Source organism: Callorhinus ursinus, unplaced genomic scaffold (genome assembly GCF_003265705.2).
Source record: "Callorhinus ursinus isolate GAN/ISIS: 27379988/994484 unplaced genomic scaffold, GSC_fseal_2.0 scaffold15, whole genome shotgun sequence".
NCBI lineage: Eukaryota > Metazoa > Chordata > Mammalia > Carnivora > Otariidae > Callorhinus > Callorhinus ursinus.
The window spans coordinates 4,233,605-4,252,285 of NW_027397077.1; the positions used below are offsets into that span (position 1 = coordinate 4,233,605).

An 18,681-nucleotide genomic window follows, 5' to 3' on the forward strand; every position below is an offset into this window, starting at 1 on the left:
CACACACACACACACACACACACACACACACACACACACACACACACACTCACCCACTCACTCCAGAATGCACAGGCCAGGCGGCCAGCCAGGCTCTCACCTCTTACGGGTGCTGCTTGGATCTGGTGGGAAGGCAGCTGTGTCCAGCACACCCTGGGTATGCAGTCCTTTCCCTGCCCCGCTGCCAAAAGAGCCCTCCAGGGTGAAGCCATTGGGGAAGGTGACCTTGCCCTGCAAACCAGGGAAGGGAAGCAGGGACGCCTGTCTGTCTGTCCAGCCGCCCTTCCCCCAATCAGGACAGGCCTCGTGCCTGTCCATCCTGGGTCACAGAGGCTAGGGACTGACAGGTTGCCTTCCCACCATCCATTCGAGGGGCTCATCATCCTCCACACCTGCAGGAGCCCCCGGCCAAGAGCTGTGCCAACGGCCCAGGGGCTCAGCTCAGAGGTGGGAGACTGGGAGGGGAAGGGGAAGGGACTCTCAGGTCAGAGCAAGAGAACCACTGCTGAGGGAATTGGCAGGGGGAGGGGGGCGGTTAAGTCCAGAAGTAGGAAGAGGCCTAGGAAAGGCATGAGGTATGCTAGCCCTGGGAGAGGCAGCTCCCGCTGCATGGCCTGTCCCGTTCCGAGAACTCCTGGCCTCGCCCCTTTAGATGCCACAGTGCCCCCCAGTCATGAGGAGAATGAAACAGCCCCCACATTTCCAAAAGCCCAAGCAGGGCCCAACTGCCTTCTGCTGCGTCAGCTGCGCAGGATCATGCTGAAGGACGGTCACTCCAGGGGCCCCTGCCCAAGGCCCCTAGGGGCCTGTCAGGAGACACAGCCCAGCCACCAGCACCCTGTGCACCCATGGCAAGTCCATCTGTCCCCTCTAGCCTCCCACCAGGATTGAATCACCACTCCACAGCAGGAGGGGTCATGGCGCCCACCCTCTGGACGCCATGGAGATGGGAGAGGCCCTCCCCTACCTTCCCCACCCACTGCCCACACCCTCAGTCCTGGGTCCAAGCGGGGAGATTATAGGCTCCACCCGAGGCCTCGGCGGGAGTGGAGTGGGTCTCGGTGGTCCTCACCTTCCCCACAAGGGTCAGGTCCCTGGTGAAGGTGCCCTCATACAAGGAGTCGTCTTCAGAGAGGAGGATCCCGGGGCCCTAGGGAAGGAAGCCAGAGTAGAAGCAGGGGAAGGGCCAGGAGACTGGGGGTGGGGAGGGAACGGCAGGAAGACAGGAGGCAGGCACCAACCCAGGGCAGAGCCCTGTCACACCTCCCAGCACTGTGCCGAGGTGGGATGCCAGCCCTTGGCCTGCTGAGCACTGAGCACCAGCCCCATGTACCTCATCCCTGGGTTACCCTGAAGCACATCCTGGGACCTCGCTCCTTCTCTCCAGCAGCCTCTCTCAGGAAGCCTCCTGGGGGGCCCTTCCTTCCCCACCTATGGCTCAAGAGGTGCTGAGCTTGGGGCGCCTGGGTGGCTCAGGTGGTTAGGCGACTGCCTTTGGCTCAGGTCATGATTCCGGGGTCCTGGGATCGAGCCCCGCATCGGGCTCCCTGCTCCGCGGGAAGCCTGCTTCTCCCTCTCCCCCTCCCCCTGCTTGTGTTCCCTCTCTCGCTGTGTCTCTCTCTCTCTGTCAAATAAATAAAATCTTAAAAAAAAAAAAAAAAGAAGAAGTGCTGAGCTTCTCTTCAGCCATCCCCCCTTCCCTGTCACTGATCCTTGGTGACAGCAGAGCTGACCACGCCCCCTTGTTACACTGGCTGCCAGGAAGCTCAGGGCCCAATGGGATAGAACTTGTGTCCTACTTGAATTTATTCTGTGTCTGCTCTTTTCTTCCTCCTTCAGTCCTTTTCAGAACAAAGTGGAGCATAAGCCAATGTACAAGCCGTAATAACAATCACAGTCCCCAGGCCAGAGTCCTACTATGCGCCGAAGCATCTGGCTGGGTGTGGGTGAGGCAGGAGGCAGGTGCTGGTGTGCCTAGGCTCAGGGGACCTGGGGTGAGTCTCAGCCCTGCCACTCAATAGAATGTGACACCAGGCAGGTCCTCTGACCTCTCTGAGCCTCAGTATGTCATTCATACACTGGGGACAGTGACATGACCCGCAGGGTTACTGGCAGGATGCCCTGAGATCATGCCAGGAGGCTGAGCCCAGAGCCAGGCCTCCGGTGAGGGGTCTATAAATGTCCATCGCAGAGGCTGCAGGCATCGTCGTTACCATGCACTTCGTTCTTGCTAATTTCCCTGAATGTTTACAGTCAGTAAGTAGTGAACCTGAGTTGCTGATGGGGAAACTGAGGGTGGGAGGGCCAAGGCCAGGGTCGGTGGCTGGCAGAACTGCATTCCTGCTGAGGTTCTGGCTCCCTCTACCACCTAGGAACCCAGCTTCCTGCCCCATCCACTTCCTGCCCAGCCTCGGCTCAGCATCGGGGCCCTGAGAGCAGGGCGGCGGGGGGAGGGGGGGCCTCCAGAATTCAGCCCCAGGACAGGGAGAGGGTAGCTCAGGACACACACGGGTCACCCCACTCACCACCATCTTGTCTGCCTGGAAGGTCCCCTGGTAGCAGACACCGGCCTGGGTGACCATGACCCCTGGGCCATGGCGCTGGTCGGCCTGCCACATGCCAATATAGCGCTCGCCCCTGGAGAGGAGCCAGAGTGGGATCAGAATCATTCCTGGGCACTTCTGTGTGCTTTGCTGGCACAGTTGGGGTGGGTGGAGAGCAGGTAAGGGGCAATGATATCACCTGAACCCACTCAACTCACACGCGGGAGAGAGAGGTGAGGACCTCCAAGAGGAAGAGAGGGTGGAGGAGGGAGGGAGCCTGCCTGCAGAAGCGTATCCTGGCAGGCTTCCTGGGGGAGGTGGCAGGAAGGGCAGATGGAGTGCAAAGCCATGGAGGTAGGAGCCTACAACCGACACAACGGGTACAAGGGGGCACCCAGTGGTCTAGAAGGCTGGAGGGGTGCAGGGGCGGCACGGCAGGGGTGAAGTCTCGAATGCCAGGCTGAGAGCCCTGGGCTTTGTCTCACAGCCCAGAGAGCCGGGAAGGGCTGTGGGCCTTACGTGGGGCTAGATGGGGGTGGGGGGGGGGTCAGAAACTCCTCCCGGACAGAGCAAGGAGGGGCCAGAGTGGAGTGGGGAGGCTCCTCGGTCAGGGGGCTCAGGGCCCCCTCATTCTGAACCTCAGCCTCAACCAAGCCTGCGGACAGGAAGTGAGGGGCTTCGGGGGGACTCTGGGCGGACAGATAGACTGGACCCACTGACGACGGGCCCCGCGCCCTGAGGCACCCTGGTCTGTGATGGGGCGCGAGCCCTGAGCCTGCGCTCACCTGGCACCGTCCTCCTCGACACCGTATCCGCTCCGCTGGCCCCTCTCCCAGTGGCCCGTGTACTTGCAGGGCTGCAGGGCCCGTGGGGCGCTCGCGAGGACCCCAAATCCGTGGCGCAGGCCCGCCCGGAAGTAGCCCTTGTACACCTCATCAGTGCCGTACCTGCAGAGGGCCACCAACAGCTGGCCCGGCCCCCCCGAGGTGAAGCCCGGGGGACGTGGCCGCCCCACACGCCCGCCCTGCCACCGGGCCGCCGGGCACTTACTCACAGATGCCGTAGCCACACATGCTGCCTTCCCGCCAGTGGCACTTGTAACAGTCAAATCTGTCCTCGGGGCCCTGAGGCACCAGGCGGATGCCGAAGCTGCCGGTGTGCGTGTGGGGGAGGACAGTCAGCACCCGGGCCATCGCCTTGACCCAAGACACCCCACGACACCCCTCCATGCCACCCCGGTGTCCCTGCCTCTGAGGGGCCCTCTCAGACAATGGGGACAATCTCCCAGGTGCTCAGGCGTCTTCTCTTCCCAAGGGCCACTCTCAGGACGCCATCCCCGCCCCGCCCCTCATGCACCGTGGGAGCACCTTGGGGCCCTGACCACTCCGTCCACGGCCCGCCCCCTCCTCTGGGCTTTCCGTTTTGTGCACTAAGGGGAGCTGGACCAAATGGCCTCAAGTTCCTGCTTAAGGTTTGGGAACCGAGGATGGGGCCAGGCTGGTGACGGTGGCAGGGGCGAAAGCCACTCGCCTGCCCACCACCCGCTCCCACAGCAGCCCCAGCCTTACCCGTGCTCCAGGCCCTGGCAAAAGTTCCCCACGTGATTCCGGCCATCGGGCCACTTCAGGGTGCCCCTGGAAGACAGTCGAGATCCACGGTCCACATATCAGGCCCGCCAGACCCATCCTTCAAACACACACAGGCCCCGCCCCCCGGCTGACCTCCACAGTGGACTCTCTCAGAGGCCTACTTTCCCCTTGGACTGGACTCTCTGCCCCCAGCCAGCCCTCTTCTCTGACCCACAGGGGCTCTCAGCCCTTCTCGACTCCAGGCACAACCGCCCCAGCAGCCTCCAGCACACTCCCCACACTCCACGGGGAGAGCTCTGGAAACATTCAGGTTCCCTTTTTCCCTTGACCCACAGGAAGCTCTGAGCTAAACTTCAAGCTTAAGTCAAGTGCTAGTCAGTGGTTTCTAGCATCCTTCTCCCCTCTTCAGACACGGCATCGTTTTTTTCTGGGGTTTTCTTGTTCATTTTTTCCTCAAGCCCTTTCTGGAAGTAGCCAAGGTCTCAGAAACTAACGTGCTTGTGAGCATCACCTCGGCAAGGCCCTTCTGCTTTCTGGGCCTTGGCCTTCCCAGCTGTATAGCATGGGGTGGGGCGGGGGGAGGAGTCACATGTTCTTCCAAAGCCCCCCTGCTTGCGGGGTCACGCAGACCCAGAACCTGCCCTGAGGCCTTGGGCAAGTCATGCCAGTCTCTGGCCTCAATTTCTGCACCTACAGAATGGGCGAGAACACGCCCCCAGAGTGTTCTTGTAAAGACTGGTGGAGATAGGAGGTCTGCGAACCATTTCCACTACCAGCTAGCGCTGCGTGGACATGAGAATTACCCTTCTGTCCTCCCAAGAACAGCAACTGCAGACCTGAAGTCTCTCCCACGTGCTCTGGGCTCATGACCATCATCAAGACTCTACACGGCACAGACCTACAATGGGCCGGGTCCTGTCCGACGGGGCTTAAGACAGACTGGGAGACAGAGTTGACCGACTGATGCGGGAAGGAACGGCCTTTGGTTGGTGCCCGGAGGTGATTAGGTCCTGTCTGCCCCTCAGATCCCCAGGAGGAGCCCTGCCTTGCTGGGCCCGGAACCCCAGTCACTCGCCTGCCATGGGGCCTGCCCCGACACCACTCGCCCTCGTAGGTGGCCTGGCAGAGCCGGCCCTCGGCGCGGAAGGTGTATGCCACGCAGCGGCAGGTCGGGGGCTCAGAAGGCTCCAGGTCCGCCCCCAGCACAGGGAAGTCCTTCTTCCCACGCAGGGCCTGGCACACAGCCTGAGTCACTTTCCACTGCCAGACCGTCTGGTGCGGACAGAGGAGACACAGGAGAGGTCACTGCTGTGCCAGTGGCCCCTCTGGGAAGCCTTGTGGAGTAGCTCCAGACAGTCCCTCCACCGCCCCAACCCGGTTCTGGCACTTGGCAGAACCTCCAACTGCCCCATGCTGCTCCCTAGGGCCCTGCATCCAGACGGGCCACCTGCATCCTGAGATCCCTGTGCAGGTTCAGGGCCTGCCCAGAGGGGCCAGACAGAACCACCGGGACCCACACAGGCCCCGATCCTGGTTTCATAGGGAAAAATGCCCTGTGCTCTGTGGCATTCTGATGCCTCACCCCAGGCCGGCCACTGCGCCTCGCTCTGACCACGACCCCAGAGGCCTGGCCACTCCCATGGAGCCTCCAGGGTGGTATACCCGGGCCCTCCTCACTCCCCTCACCCCAACACCCAATTCCCAGCTCGCCCACACTCACCCGGTCCTGGGGGGCCTTGGAGCAAAAGGAGAGCTCTTCCTCAGGTGTGAGGAGGTGAAATGTGCACCTAGACAGAGGGAGGTGACTGGTAGGCCCCAGCTCTGTCCAGGAGGGTTTTCGGGAGGCCCCACCCAGCCCTGGGGGGCGGGCAATTTCATGAGGGCGGAGGGAGAGAAGGCCCGGGGTGCCTTTGGAGGGGGCTGCTCACCTGTCCTGCCCAGGATCCACCCACACCAGCTTCAGATCAAAGGTGTGGACACTGTGACCCTAGAAGAAGATGGGGCACCGGGGTCACCTAGGGCCCAGCCCAGACGCTCCCCTACTGCTCTGGCCCAGGCTTGCTCCAGGCACCAACCTGCTGCCACACCACTGGGTGTCCCCTGGCCGCTCAGCCCAACATGCCCAGCACTGAGCCTGCTCCCCGTCTCCAGGACGGCCCATCTTTCTCCCTTCCCATCTGAGGGCTGGCCGGGAACCCGGGAGCAGCCTCCCCCGCCCCCCACATCCTGCTCCATCATGGCTGCAGCCGAACACCATCGGCCCCCGCTGGAAACCTGTCTTAGGCTCCTACCGCCTGGGGGATGGAAACCTCGCTGCTGAGCCGGACCCCTGCGGCCACACAGACCACTCCCGGCTCACAGGTCCCCCCTCCTGGTGCCCGCCACACCAAGGCGCCACGGCCCTGCCACACTCACACCTTCTCAAGCCTGCCCCCAACCCCCCTCCATCTGACCCCTTGCTCACGCTGCTCCTTCTACCTGGAAGGCCGTCCCTGCTCTGAGAGCTGATGAACGCCCCTTCCTCTAAAAGATTTTGTGTAGCGACCTCCTGCCCGGCCTAGGCAGGCCAGTCACTGCCTCGCTGCCCCAGGAGGAGGAGGGGGCGCCAGGCCCAGGCCCGAAGGGCAGGAGGAGGGTGGCAGATACAGGCAGGGACAAGGGTGGGCCTGGCACAGGACATGCAAAGGCCCAGAGGCAGGAAAGGGTGCAGCGCATTTAAGCGACAGCATCTCATCAGTGTACCTGGAGTGCAGAACGTGAAGTCGGGAGTGGAGGGGAACTCAAACTGAATCAGAACCCCAAAACCAGGTTTCAGGAGACACAGGGGTTTGGGCAAGTAGCCTCCCTGCCAGGCCTCAGCCTCCCTGTCTACAGGGGAGTCCCAGACTGACATTCTGAGCGGACAGAGAGGACAGTGCTGCGGCTATCACAGGGGCAGTCTGAGTCCGGGGGGGGGAACTAGGCACAGTCAGGGTTACGGGCCAGGGAACAATCCCAAACCCCCGGCCTGGCTCCCCGCTAACTTTGCTGATGTCCAGAGCCCAGGTACTGCTTCCAAGCGGTGCTCTTCCCTAGAAGCCTTGTGTGTACCCTGTCCATCCAGCCCTCCTCAGCCACCCACGGCCACCCAGGACCTCCCATCTGCGGCTCCTCTCCTATGTGAGGAAGACAACTGAAGAGTTGTCCGGCATCCACAGAAGGACAAACTCAATCCCAAGCATCCCATTTTCCAGATGAAGAAACCGAGGTATGTTTAGCAGGGATGCCGGCTGGCCAGGGCTGGGGCTGGGATGCACCTGGAGCGGCCTTGTCCCACCACGCACTCCTCCTGCAGGGATGAGTCCACCTGCTGCCGCCACCCTGGCGCTGCCTGCCTCTCAAGCCCTATCCCCTCCCCACAAGCCCTGAGTTCTTGCTCCCAGCTGTCTCCCTCCCACTGCCTTCTCAGCCAGACCCCAGGCCCCCACTGCAGCCCCGGGACCTCTGGTCGGCCCCACCCCGACCTGCAGCAGGACAAGGGCATCGTCAAAGAGCAGCACGCGCTCCGCCCGCAGTGGGGTGACCGTCACAGGCACATCCTGGCTGTCCTGCAGGAGTCGGCGCTCAGGGGTGCAGAGCCCATCCTGAGGAGCAGAGCAGGGAGGCACGGGCTCAGGCACCCCCATCCTGGTGGCTGTACCCGCGCCTCTGCCGGGAGCACCAGCTCCGCCCCACCCCCCACAATCTGAGCATCTCCTGGAGGCCCCCAGCTCAGCGATGGACACTGGGGTCCAAGGTCTGGAGGGGCAGCTCAACTTGTCTTGAAGCTTTGCTTTGATGCCCACCGGCCCCCTGCCCAGAGCCCCCGACAACACTCACTGGGGCTCTGCAGTCCCCACCTCTCGCTGGCGAGTCTTGTCCCCTTGCCTGTTCACCTGATTATCTACACTGCGCCCCAGGCCTGTCACACCCTCCCAGGGCACAGGGGGCTTTCTCCCCCAGCGAGGCAGTGATGTGAGGATGTGATCGTTTGGTGGCATCCCAGGACAGAGGGTCAATTCTGACCGCTCTTCCCCCGAGCCAGTTCACGGCATGGCCGGGAAGGTGCTCCACGAGTGTCTGAGGGGGGCTGGGCAGACGGCCCTCCCAGCCACCTGCTTCGGCCACTGCTCCCACTTCCAGACGGGGAAGCGGACGCACGGAGAGTCCGGCAGGCCCCTTCCCTCCCCCCCCGGCAGGCCTCCAACTCACTCTCAGCCGGCTGCTCAGGGAGTGCCAGAGAGCCTGCGTGGCCAGGGCCTGGTCCAGTGCCTGCCTCAGGAAGGACTGCAAGTTCACAAAGAGGGTGGCTGCGTGCACCACCAGCTCCCGAGTGCGGTGAGGCTGTGGGGACACAGGGCAGCTGGTGGGGGGGGGGGCGGCGGAGAGCTTGTCAGAACCTCCCCCCCAACCTGTGATGCTTGCCCCAGCCCTGGCCGGGCCCGAGCTGCTCCGAAGGTCTGGATCGAAACTGAAGTTTGTCCCTTTCTCCCTGCCGGCCCTTCCTTCAGCCAAAGGCCAGTGGGAGGGTGCTTCCAGAGGGCTGCTGGGCCTGGGCCACGTGTCCTCACACCCAGTAACACGACTCTTCATCTGCTCCTGGGTCTCCGCCGGCCCCACTAAGGCACAGCCACGTACCTCAGACAGGCCAGGGCAAGGACAGGCCCTGTCGACCCGCCCCCCCCAGAACACGGCCCTGTCCCCAAAGTGCGACTAGGTCCTTCTCAAACCGGGGTCCCTGAGTAAGCGGAGTCCCCGGAGCCGGGGCCCTATTTCTCTCCTCCTTCGGCTTCCCTGCAAGCCACAGGCCCAGTGAGTGGCCCCCGGCCCCCCGACGTCCCTGCTACTTACCTCCGCAGCAGTGTCCCCGAAGCTCAGCAGGAGGAGCACATACTGCTGCACGTGATGGGCCAGTGGCTGGTGGAGGGCCTGGGCCAGCACCGTGCCCACTGAGGCCTCGGGGCTCACGCCTGGCAGGAGCTGCCACAGGGCCTTCCGCTGGCCCCGCCAGAACTCCCTGGGCGGAGGGAGGGCCACACACCGCCTTCACTCCCCTCCTCCATTCCCGAACCCACCGCCATCCACCCCACCCTCTACGCCCCAGCTAAGCCCCCAGATCCCAGGAGCAGTCCCAGACCCCAAACTGCTCTCCTAGCAGAGAAATACAGCCACCCTATTGGAGAGTCAATGGCAATAACCACCCACCCTGAACAGGACGGCCCCCCCTTCCCCTTCCCGGGGTCAAGCTTGGCCAGTGGATATCTGGTTTGTGCTCACGGCCCCCACAGCCTTCCCTCCCTCTCTTCCGGTGCGGAGCAGTGTGGAATTGTTAGACCCAGGAGCGCTCAGGATGAGTCATGGGCTGTGACACTCTGCTCTGGGGCTGGGACTTCCGTGACCTTCCCGCCGGGGCACCCCCTGCCTGCGCAGAGGGCCCCTGCAGCATCCTGGGCTCACCTCCTCTTCTTTGCTGCCTTCTGAAAGGCCTGCACCACCACACAGCTACTGTAGGACTCGATGTACCTGCAGACAGCACCGAAGACAGCCTGCAGGCCCAGCTCACGGCTTCACACCCAGACCCCTGCGCTGCCGGGGTCCCCGAATCCCGCTCGCTGAGTGGCTGCAGCCCCGCCCCAACCAGACAATTCCAACTCAGTCTTTCTCCCCTGGGAGGCCCCAACGCTCAGGTCTGGGGTGTCTGAGCCGGTGCCGGGCTGAGGCCCAAGCGCCTGAGGCCGACCCCAGGTGAGCCCCACCGCAGCCTAAACCCAAACCTTGGCCTAAGCCTGACCCAGGTGAGCCCTGGTGCCCAGCGGCGAGCACGCTGATGCCCAGGCCTAGCCCCAGCCTTCCTCGCTGTCTTACTCCACGTGGGCCTGCAGGACGCGCTCTGCGTGCTGCAGCAACATCAGGGACTCCAGACCCACGGTGTCCTGGTGGCACAGCCTCTCCCGCAGCGAGTGCAAGCTCTCCTCCGTCACCTCCCAGAGCCGCTGGGAGCTCCAGTGCAGCCGCTGCAAGAGCCGGAGGCACTCTCTGCCCTGGGGGTCCGAGGGCTCCGGGGCTGGAGCGGGGGGCATAACCGCAATGTGAGGGGGGGCGGCGCCCCACAGCCCAGGAGCTGCAGCCGGGGTCCTGCCTCTTCGGGGTCCCTGGGACAGGCCAGGAAGCCGACGTGGCCCCTTGAGCTCAGCAGGGACGGGCAGGCTGGAGCGCGGGGCAGCACCCTTGAGGAGTCAGTGGAGCACATATCCACCCCCCCACGAAACAGGGTCAGCACTCATGACCCAGGGCCACCAAGTACACTAGCTGCCCTGAGTCTCTGGGCTTTCTCAGGTCTGGGATATGGGGTCCGTAGGATCCCGTGGTGCCCTGGCACCCACAGATGCTCAGACAGAGCCCCCAAGTGGAAGGCACCTGACCAAGGTCACTTCACAAGTGGCCAGGGAGACCCAAACTGGGTCATGCCCTGGGTGAGAGCAGGACGCGAATCCAGGCAGAGAATCAGGCCCACACCCTGGAAGAGGTGGGATTTTGACTCTGGGCACAGCTGGGTCTAGACTAGAGGTTCACGGCCCGACCCCTGGGGCGCCTCGGAGAAGGGAGCAGCCAGCGGCTGGAGCCAGAGCCCCAGTCTCATCAGAAGATGTCGATACCAAGTGTCCCCACTCCTGTTTGAGATGCAGAAAGCTGTGCCTCAGGAGGTCTAACAAGGTAGGACTCGGATCCCCAGGATGCTTCCTGTGTCCCCCACCCTTGCCACTGCCAAGCCGAGACTCACTGGTTTCGAGCAGGGGCAGAAGGACAAGGCCGTTGACGCGGGCGAGGGTAGCCGAGAAGACCTCCTCCAGCCGCAGCAGGGCCTCCTCCTCCGGGCTGCACATGGCCAGAGCACGGCCCTCAGGAGCTGTGAACGGGGCACAGGCTGGAGTAGGGCACCGGTGAGAGCTGGGTCAGGGCCATGCCTTCCGTCCGAGTGCCCGAGACTGCCCACAACAGGTGTGAGCAATCAGCCCGGGCAGCCTCAAAGGGGAATTTCTGGACTAGCCGCGGACGCCTGCCCTGCTCTGCCCCTGGGCCCAGCTGACGGGACCTGACCGAGTGGGAGAGAGACCTCAGAACTGCCCAGGGAAGCATCCCTTTTTAGCCAAAAAGGCAGATGCTCTTCGAGCCCAGTTCTGGCCTGGGCTCATTCCCCTGCTCACACATCCACCATGGCTCCCAAGGGCTCAGGGTAATATCTGATGGTGCTCTGACCTCACTCCCTCTCCACCGAGTCTCTGGAAATGAGGACATACTGCCAGAGAAACCCAGCCTTTTTCTCAAGGCCATGGCTCAGGACCCCCTGTCATCCAAAGGGCTGTGTAAGCAAGGAGAGGTCTGGGGGAATAGGGAGGTGCTCTCCTGCTGGAGCCATCATGGATAGGCAAGAAATAAAGAGGCAGAGAGGAGGACAAAGCATGCAGGTGGGGACACCATGAGAGCAAAGGATCACGGGCATGAGGGCCCAGGCTCCGAGGGTGGCCCACCAAGAGTGACCTAAATGGCCATGGGAGGAGCCATGGAGGATCTCAGGGCAAGGGAGTGGTAGGACCCAAAGCCAGACCTGCAGATGCAACGGGCGTGATGACAGCTGTAGAGGGAGCTGAGCAGCGGGAGGGTGAGGTCAGTGTGGGTGACAGCTAGATCCTCCGTGCCCCCCAAGCCCACCAACCCTACTGTGCTCAGAGGAAAGAGGGAAGGGCTGTAGAGGTGGGCAGGTGGGCTTGAGTCTTTGACCTTCCCACCCTGGAGTGAGGTACCCACCAAGCAGGCAGGGGATCCCCTGGGAATGTGGCTTTCTGATGAGAGGGAGGGGCAGCAAGCAGCCTGGGCTCCAATCCCCCCACCCCCCCCACCCCAGCCTCCAAGCAGACACAACCCTCTCCCACCGGAGCTGGGTGCCCTCACCAAGCAAAGTTCATCTGCCCCAGTGACCTGACCAGATGTCTCAGGGTTGAGAGTTGGAGGGGTTTTAGCCCTAGACCCTCACACTGCCCCTCCCTGGCTCTGACACCCTGAGGCTCTGCAGTTAGCTGAGTGGGGCGGGGTGGGAGATATAATCGAAGCTGCTGGAATGGGCAGGCAACACAGACAGACCCAAAAGGGTGAAGAGGAAGGGGTCTCATCCCTCCCAACCCAGCCCCAGGGGCACCAGAGGGCATTCCAGGCCCCTGGCAAAATCTACAGCTCCCAGGGAACAGACTTTGGGGCAGTGGGACCGGTGCCTCAGAACTCTGGCCAAGGGCCCAGGCCCAGGCGTTCCTGCCCCACCTTTCCTGCTGCTATGGCTTCAGGAGGGCGAGGCCTTGGGAGGGACAGGCAGGAAGGGGAAGCAGCTAGACACCCAGACGTGGCCTGCTCTCTCTGCGGGCCCCTGCAGCAGCCCCGGTAACCCCCGCACCCCGCTCCCCGACCTGGGGCAGGTCGCTCCAGGTCAACTCAGGCAGACCAGGAGAGCCCAGCCAAGGGACCAGGGTACAGCAAGTGTGGTCCGCCTGACCCTCCCCCATTATCTCCAGAAACGGACAGAAGGGAAAAGCCCTTTGGGGAATGACTTTTCCATCCTCAGTTGGCAGCCCGTCAGTCGGGGTCTGAACTGAGAGATGAGGACACGGGCTAAAGAGGAAGAGGGTGCAGCCGGCACAGGAGGTGCAGACTAGGAACCAGATCAGGGCGAGTGCGGACCTGCAGTCAACAGCTCAAGGCTGGGAGGTCCTGCTCCCACAGGACTCCCTGCTGACCCCCTACCCACTGCTCAGTCCTGGTCATGCTCCAGCTTAGCCAGAGCCCTGCTCCTCTCTATGCCTCTGTCACCGCCTCTATGAAATGGGGGTCTGATTAGATCAGAGCTTTCAAACTATCTAAGCCTTCCCTAGAAAGGACCAACTGGTGGGGGGGAGCTGCTCTGGGTGTGGAGACCTGGTCCTCAGCCTCCCTCCCCGCTCAAAGCAGCCCGGGCCCCTCAGGATGTGTCTTACAGACCCGGACGGGCAGACACGGCTCTAGGACCCTTCCAGATCTGTGGCCCCAAAGGGATGTCTACCCCTAGGAAACTGAGGCACACTGCCCAGAGAAAAGGCCAGAAGTTAAGCATGGCTAGTGAGGTTGTGGGCAGGGGAGGAAGGCTGCAGGAAGGCTGCAGATGAGGTTGGGGATTTGGCCTGGTGGCGACCACGGGGCCCTGCTCCTTGGCTAGGGAGCTTGGGGCTTCGTCCTGGAGGCAACCAAAGGCTTGAGAGCAGGGAGCAGACCAGGCATGAGTGTGTTTGGGGGCGAGGGGAAGTTCTAAGCCATAACATGAGAGGGACCCAGCAGGGATAATGCCTGCTCAAACCTGGCATACCCCCAATCCACCCGGCTCTGGTCAAGGGCATGGCCTCCTTACCCTGGCCCTCTACCCAGGTTTAGTGGTAGGTCACACATAAGGTACATAAGGAGAAACTGAGGCCTAGGAAGGAACCGGAGGGTCAAGACACTATCTGTAGAGCACGTGCAGGACTCAGACCCACGCCTCTGGCTCCCCGTCCCACCAGGCTCACCTGAGTGAGGTGGTTAAGAAAGGCTAGGCAACTTGCCTCAGGGTAAATAGCAAATTCCCAGCAGGGCCCAGCCTCCTACCTCCTCAGGCAGCCTTGGTGCTCCCTGTGGGGCGGGGTGAGGACAGAACTGGCTAGTCTTGGCGTGCCCAGGTGAGTCAGCTGCCCGTCCCCGTGTAGATCTAACCAGCAGCCAGACCTGCTCTCTCCCCTGCATTCCTGGCCTCTGGCTGCGCCAGACTGCTCTCAGGCGGGGTCACTGAGGCCTCCCCTACCCTCTCCAAGGCCCCTCAGGCCCCTCAGGCCCCTCAGGCCCCTGGGCCACACCCTGTCATGGCACCCACTCTGGTATTTCCTGGTCTGGACAGGCAAGGAAGTTTTGCTTGCCACGGAGACTTTTTCCTGGGCTGCCCCAGGGTGCCCTAAAACAACCAGCAAGTGCAGTGGTAGGGCAGAGAGGGGCTGCCCAACTGCCACAGGTGACCCCTCAGTCTCCACTTTGGCCTCTCGCCCCGCACCCCTTCTCTGGCCCTCCATAGCTCCCAGCTTCTTGTCCTAGACATCTCCCCCCACCCCCCACTCCCAGTCTCTCACAGCTCCCCTGCCCCTCCCTGCCCCCGCACACGCAGTCCCCAGAGTTTCCCAAACATGGGATGCTGTTCCGGCCACCAGGCATTTGCCCATGCCGGTCTCACTGCAGGCGCCACCTCCTCCTGGCAGTCTCCCAGGCTGGGTGAGGTCCAGGGAGCGGCCCTCGCACCCCAGGCGAGGGTGCGGAGGCTGTCCCTGCGCTGCCCCTAAACCTGAGCAGGGTGACCACGGGGCAGGGAGGACGAGGAGGTCGGAGCCCGCTGGCACGGAGGGCGCCTTGGGACAAACTCAGACGGCCCCCGTGTGAGTGCCGCCTGGGACCGTGGAGTCGTGGAGGGACGGCGACCGGCCGGCCCAAGGGGGCGCTAGGCGAAGGTCCCACCTGGAGTGAGGGGAACGCGGAGCACAGGAGCCCGCCCACAGACGCGCGACCTCCGCCCCGCCCTTACCTGTGCGGTGCGGGTGCCGGGAGCCTGGAGTGTCGCCGCGGCCGCTCGCTCCCCGCCGCCCGCACACTGCCCCGCGCCGGCGCCCGCCACGCCCCCGCCACGCCCCCGCCACGCCCCCGGGCGCCCGCCACGCCCCCTCGCCTCGCCCCGCCTCCGGGAGTTGCTTGTAGAAGTTGGGGCGGGCGCCGACGGACCCGGCCGGCCGGAGGTGGGACGCGGCGTCGGCCCGCCCCCCCGCCAGAGGTCTACTCTTAAGGCCTCCCCCGGAGTTCTTCGGGGTCCGAAGGCTCCTGGCACCCAGCGGGAGTGAGATGAGGGGGACTGACTCCTCCGTGCCCTGAAAAACACACACACACACACACACACACTCCCTCACTCATTCGCCGGCTTGCTCACACACACACTCACTCACGCAGGCCCAGGCTAGCCTGGTTTCCCGGGGAAAGGCTCCCAGGACAGCAGGCGGTTTCCAGGAAGCAGCCTGGCTTTTTTGGTCCTGGCAGGGCCCTCCGGTGCACTCGCCCCTGGCGCTCTGGGGCCTGGGTGCAGCCCTGTGATCTCCACCCTTACCGAATCACAAGAAACTTGAAGCCGAGAGTGGGGAAAACCGAGGCTGCCCCGCGGCCCCTTGGGCCAGATGTGTACGGCCGGCCGCTACTCCTTTCTGTGTGACCTTGGGGAAGTCCCCCTGCCCCCACTCCTGGGTCTCCACGGCCCAGTAGAGCGAGAAGCCAGCGCTTGTTTGCGCCAGGACCTGCGACCTTGGAAAGGGTGATGGAAGCCTAATCCCAGGAGGGGGAGGACAGTGGTTCAGCCTGGAACAAAGGAGCCTGCTGTCTGCCGCCTGGTCCCCCTCCAGTGGACACGCCAGTCCCCCCACATCACTTCCCCTGGGACACGGGTTCCAAGGGATGACAGGAGTCATTGCCCCTTTCCTGGCTGACAACACTGAGGCCAACAGGCCTGGTACAGGCAGTGGAAGAGCAGAAAGGGTGGCCCACCAACCCCCTACTCAAGTCTGAGGGGTTGGGAGTCATACCCCATCCTGCCAAGCTGAAGAGAGATCCCCAGTGGAGGGGGCACATGATGGTTCAAGGGGTTCCTTCCCAGAGGAGCAGGGTCTTGGTGGGTCTGTGGGTCCCCTGGCACATGGGGGTGGCCAGGCAAGGGGTTTCTGGGGCTTGGGAGGAAGGGTCAAGGGCTGGAGAATGGCCACGGCCACATGTAGAGAGAGCAAGACTCTCCAGGAGCGTGTGTTCTCACCACGTGTGACAAGCAAGGCAGGCAGGACAGAGTCCAAAGCAGGAGGAAGCTGATTTTCTGTTTGGCTTCTCTGGGCCAGTCCTTCCCCTCTTTGGGTCTCTGTGTCCTCATCTGTACCTGTAGCTGAGGGAGGAGCTGGGCTTGAGCAGGAAGGGACAGGCCCCCTCCGCTTCCTCCCCACGGCGCAGACTTCCTGTTCAGCCACATCTAGGGGAATAGGAAGGCTGGGGGCTGGTCTTCCTTTCACCACCGCCCACCCCCAGGCTGGGTGACCTCACCAGCATTGCCAAGCCCGGTATTATCATCTGCGAAATGGGGCAAAACCTGCCAAGCCTCTCTCTCTCTCTCTCGGATAGGGCCAAGTCATTTGTAATGCCCCAAGTAGTGCCCAAAAGACAGCCTCCCCCTGCCCTTGGTCCCCTGCAACATAGCCAAGGGGCCCTGCCCAGTCCCACCACAGATCTGCACACACCCACACACACCACTCCCACATCCCCTGCACACAAGATTCCGCAGCCACGGGGATGTGTGGTGTGCACACACACCCATCTACTATTGAACACACTGGCAGGACTCCCATGTAGCACATCTCAGGAGGCAGCCCTGTGCATGGGCCCATGCAGACCATGTGCCCATCCCCATGGACACAGACTTACTGCACCACAGAACACACACTAAAACTCACACTCAGACCCACAGAGAGGCAAGTGCAGAGTACGCCTGCACTCCTGTGTACATGAGTGCCCTGGGACACAAGCACATGCTTCTGTACACAGAGGTCTCACCAGGCCCAGCCCAGCCCAGCCCCAGAGCTATTCTGGGCCAGGTCTGGGGCCAACAAGGTCAGATATGGCCAGCTCCCAGCAGGCCCCAGCCACTGTGTCACAGGCCTAGGCAGCCCAGTTCCCCGCCCCACCCCACGCCACCTCCAGCCCTGGCTAGGTCCAACATGTCCCGGATCCCAGCCTAGCTCTGCGACTGGGAGGATACCCACCCCCAACCCTCTGCTTCACCAGAGCTGAGCCCTGAGCCCTGGCATTTCTGGCTCCATGAAAGAACTGTTGCAGTTTCCTCTGGCCACTATCAGCTGACTCTGCCCATGGCTTCCAACCCAGAGGCCCAGGAGACTGGTCTGGGTCCCTACCGGAAACCCACAGGAGCTAAAAATAGCACACAAAGGACAAACAGGGTTCCGCAGGCCAGCATTCATGCCACCATGTATGGAGGGGGGACACTGTCTTCCAGGGGAGCCCGGCTGGGGAATCTGAGGAGTCTGAGGGTCTAGAGCATTGCCACCCCAGACTTGATGGGCCCTACTGGTAGGATAGGGTGCAGGGGTATCTGGGGACCTCATAAGAAATAGAAATAGTACTGGACAGGGGGCAGAACCCTGCGTTAGGGGCCACAGACCGAGTTTGAGGCCTCAGTTCCTGTGTGACCTAACGCAGGGCACAACCCCTCTCTGGCCTCAATTCCTCATAAGTACAAAGAGGAGAGGAAGAAGAGCCTTCAAAGATGGAAAAGACTTTAGCTTTCAGGGTGTTTCTCTCACTGTGGTATTTCACATTTTGGAGAATTGGGGAAAATGCAAATGTTTGACAATAGGGCATTGAACGAAGGCCGTTGGGTTTTACTACCCTGTAATATCACACTGCACAAAATCCACAATAACCACAACAGTCAGAACAACTAGCATTGCCTGAAGGCTTGCGATGTTCAGGTGCCATGATACTGTTGTTATGCCCATTTTACAGATGAGGGAATGAAGCTCAGAGAGGTTAAGTAGCCCACGGAGGTCTCACAGCTGTCAAGATGATCATGGCCCAGGAGTCTTAGTTTTAAGCTTTAATAATTTTAGAAGTTATAAAGTATAAAGCTACAAATCTATAAGAAACATAGTTTGAAAATTTCATTACTTAAATTTTCTTCATGCTACTTTAGTTTTGTGAACTTTGGATAATAACTTCAATTTTTTCAGTCTTCTGCCATCTCTACAGGGCATTAAAAAAAAGGACATTTAAAAAAATGATAAATAAATAAACTTCCAAACTGCGTTTCTCATAAATCTGTAGCTTTATACCTCTGAGGTTATAAAAGCTTAAAACCGTCCTGTTTCAGGACACCTTGTTCTTTTAAGTCAGTTTGACTTCAAAGCCTGTGTGAGAGTATTTGACAGAGCCTTTGGGAGACATGGGGATCTAGGATTCTCGTGTTGGGTAAAAGCCCTGGGTAAAAAGGTATAGCATACAGCGAGATCTCAACTATGTTCAAGAGCCTGCAAAGAAATGGAACCCATGCGGAACAATGACCATCTCAGGGGGCGACAGGGACACACATGACTGTATTCCTTTTCAGATTTCTTCACTGAGCTTGCCCTACTTCTTGGATGGAAAGACTGAACTTTACACAGGAAACAATGTCTCCCCACCTCTCCTGGGCTGAGCCATCCTATGCTCAGCCCTCCCATATTCCTTAGTTTCATATAATCCTCCCATGAGCCCCTTAATGAGAGCCTTGTCCTTTCCATTCCACAGATGAGGAATTCAAAGCAGAGAGGAGTGATGGCTTGCCCAAGGCCACTGTCAGGCCCACTAACCTCAGCGCACTCCAGCCAAGCCCTCTCTGACCCTGTGTCCCAAGGGTGACCTCC

The 18,681-nt window shown here is 61.6% G+C and overlaps 1 protein-coding gene across 4 annotated transcripts in view; it reads right to left on the minus strand.

The window, feature by feature from the left end:
• ALS2CL (ALS2 C-terminal like) overlaps positions 1-14,847 on the minus strand; it is a 22,176-nt gene extending 7,329 nt beyond the window's left edge. For 3 of the 4 annotated variants that reach the window (XR_012380874.1, XM_073901072.1, XM_025885349.2), the window contains exons 1-16: positions 14,769-14,847; positions 10,932-11,057; positions 10,016-10,214; positions 9,608-9,673; positions 9,002-9,167; positions 8,363-8,494; positions 7,636-7,755; positions 6,061-6,119; positions 5,853-5,919; positions 5,208-5,404; positions 4,112-4,177; positions 3,594-3,692; positions 3,329-3,490; positions 2,526-2,637; positions 1,073-1,150; positions 101-231 (exon numbers count right to left, since the gene is read on the minus strand). Coding sequence is in view for 3 of the 4 variants with exons in the window: in XM_073901072.1 (XP_073757173.1) it covers positions 101-231; positions 1,073-1,150; positions 2,526-2,637; positions 3,329-3,490; positions 3,594-3,692; positions 4,112-4,177; positions 5,208-5,404; positions 5,853-5,919; positions 6,061-6,119; positions 7,636-7,755; positions 8,363-8,494; positions 9,002-9,167; positions 9,608-9,673; positions 10,016-10,214; positions 10,932-11,034 (1,757 nt within the window). In the remaining variant the exon portion in view is untranslated. The remainder of the gene's footprint in view (positions 1-100; positions 232-1,072; positions 1,151-2,525; positions 2,638-3,328; positions 3,491-3,593; positions 3,693-4,111; positions 4,178-5,207; positions 5,405-5,852; positions 5,920-6,060; positions 6,120-7,635; positions 7,756-8,362; positions 8,495-9,001; positions 9,168-9,607; positions 9,674-10,015; positions 10,215-10,931; positions 11,058-14,768) is intronic. The other variant, XM_073901071.1, reaches the window with a different exon arrangement.
• Between the last annotated feature and the right edge of the window lie 3,834 nt (positions 14,848-18,681).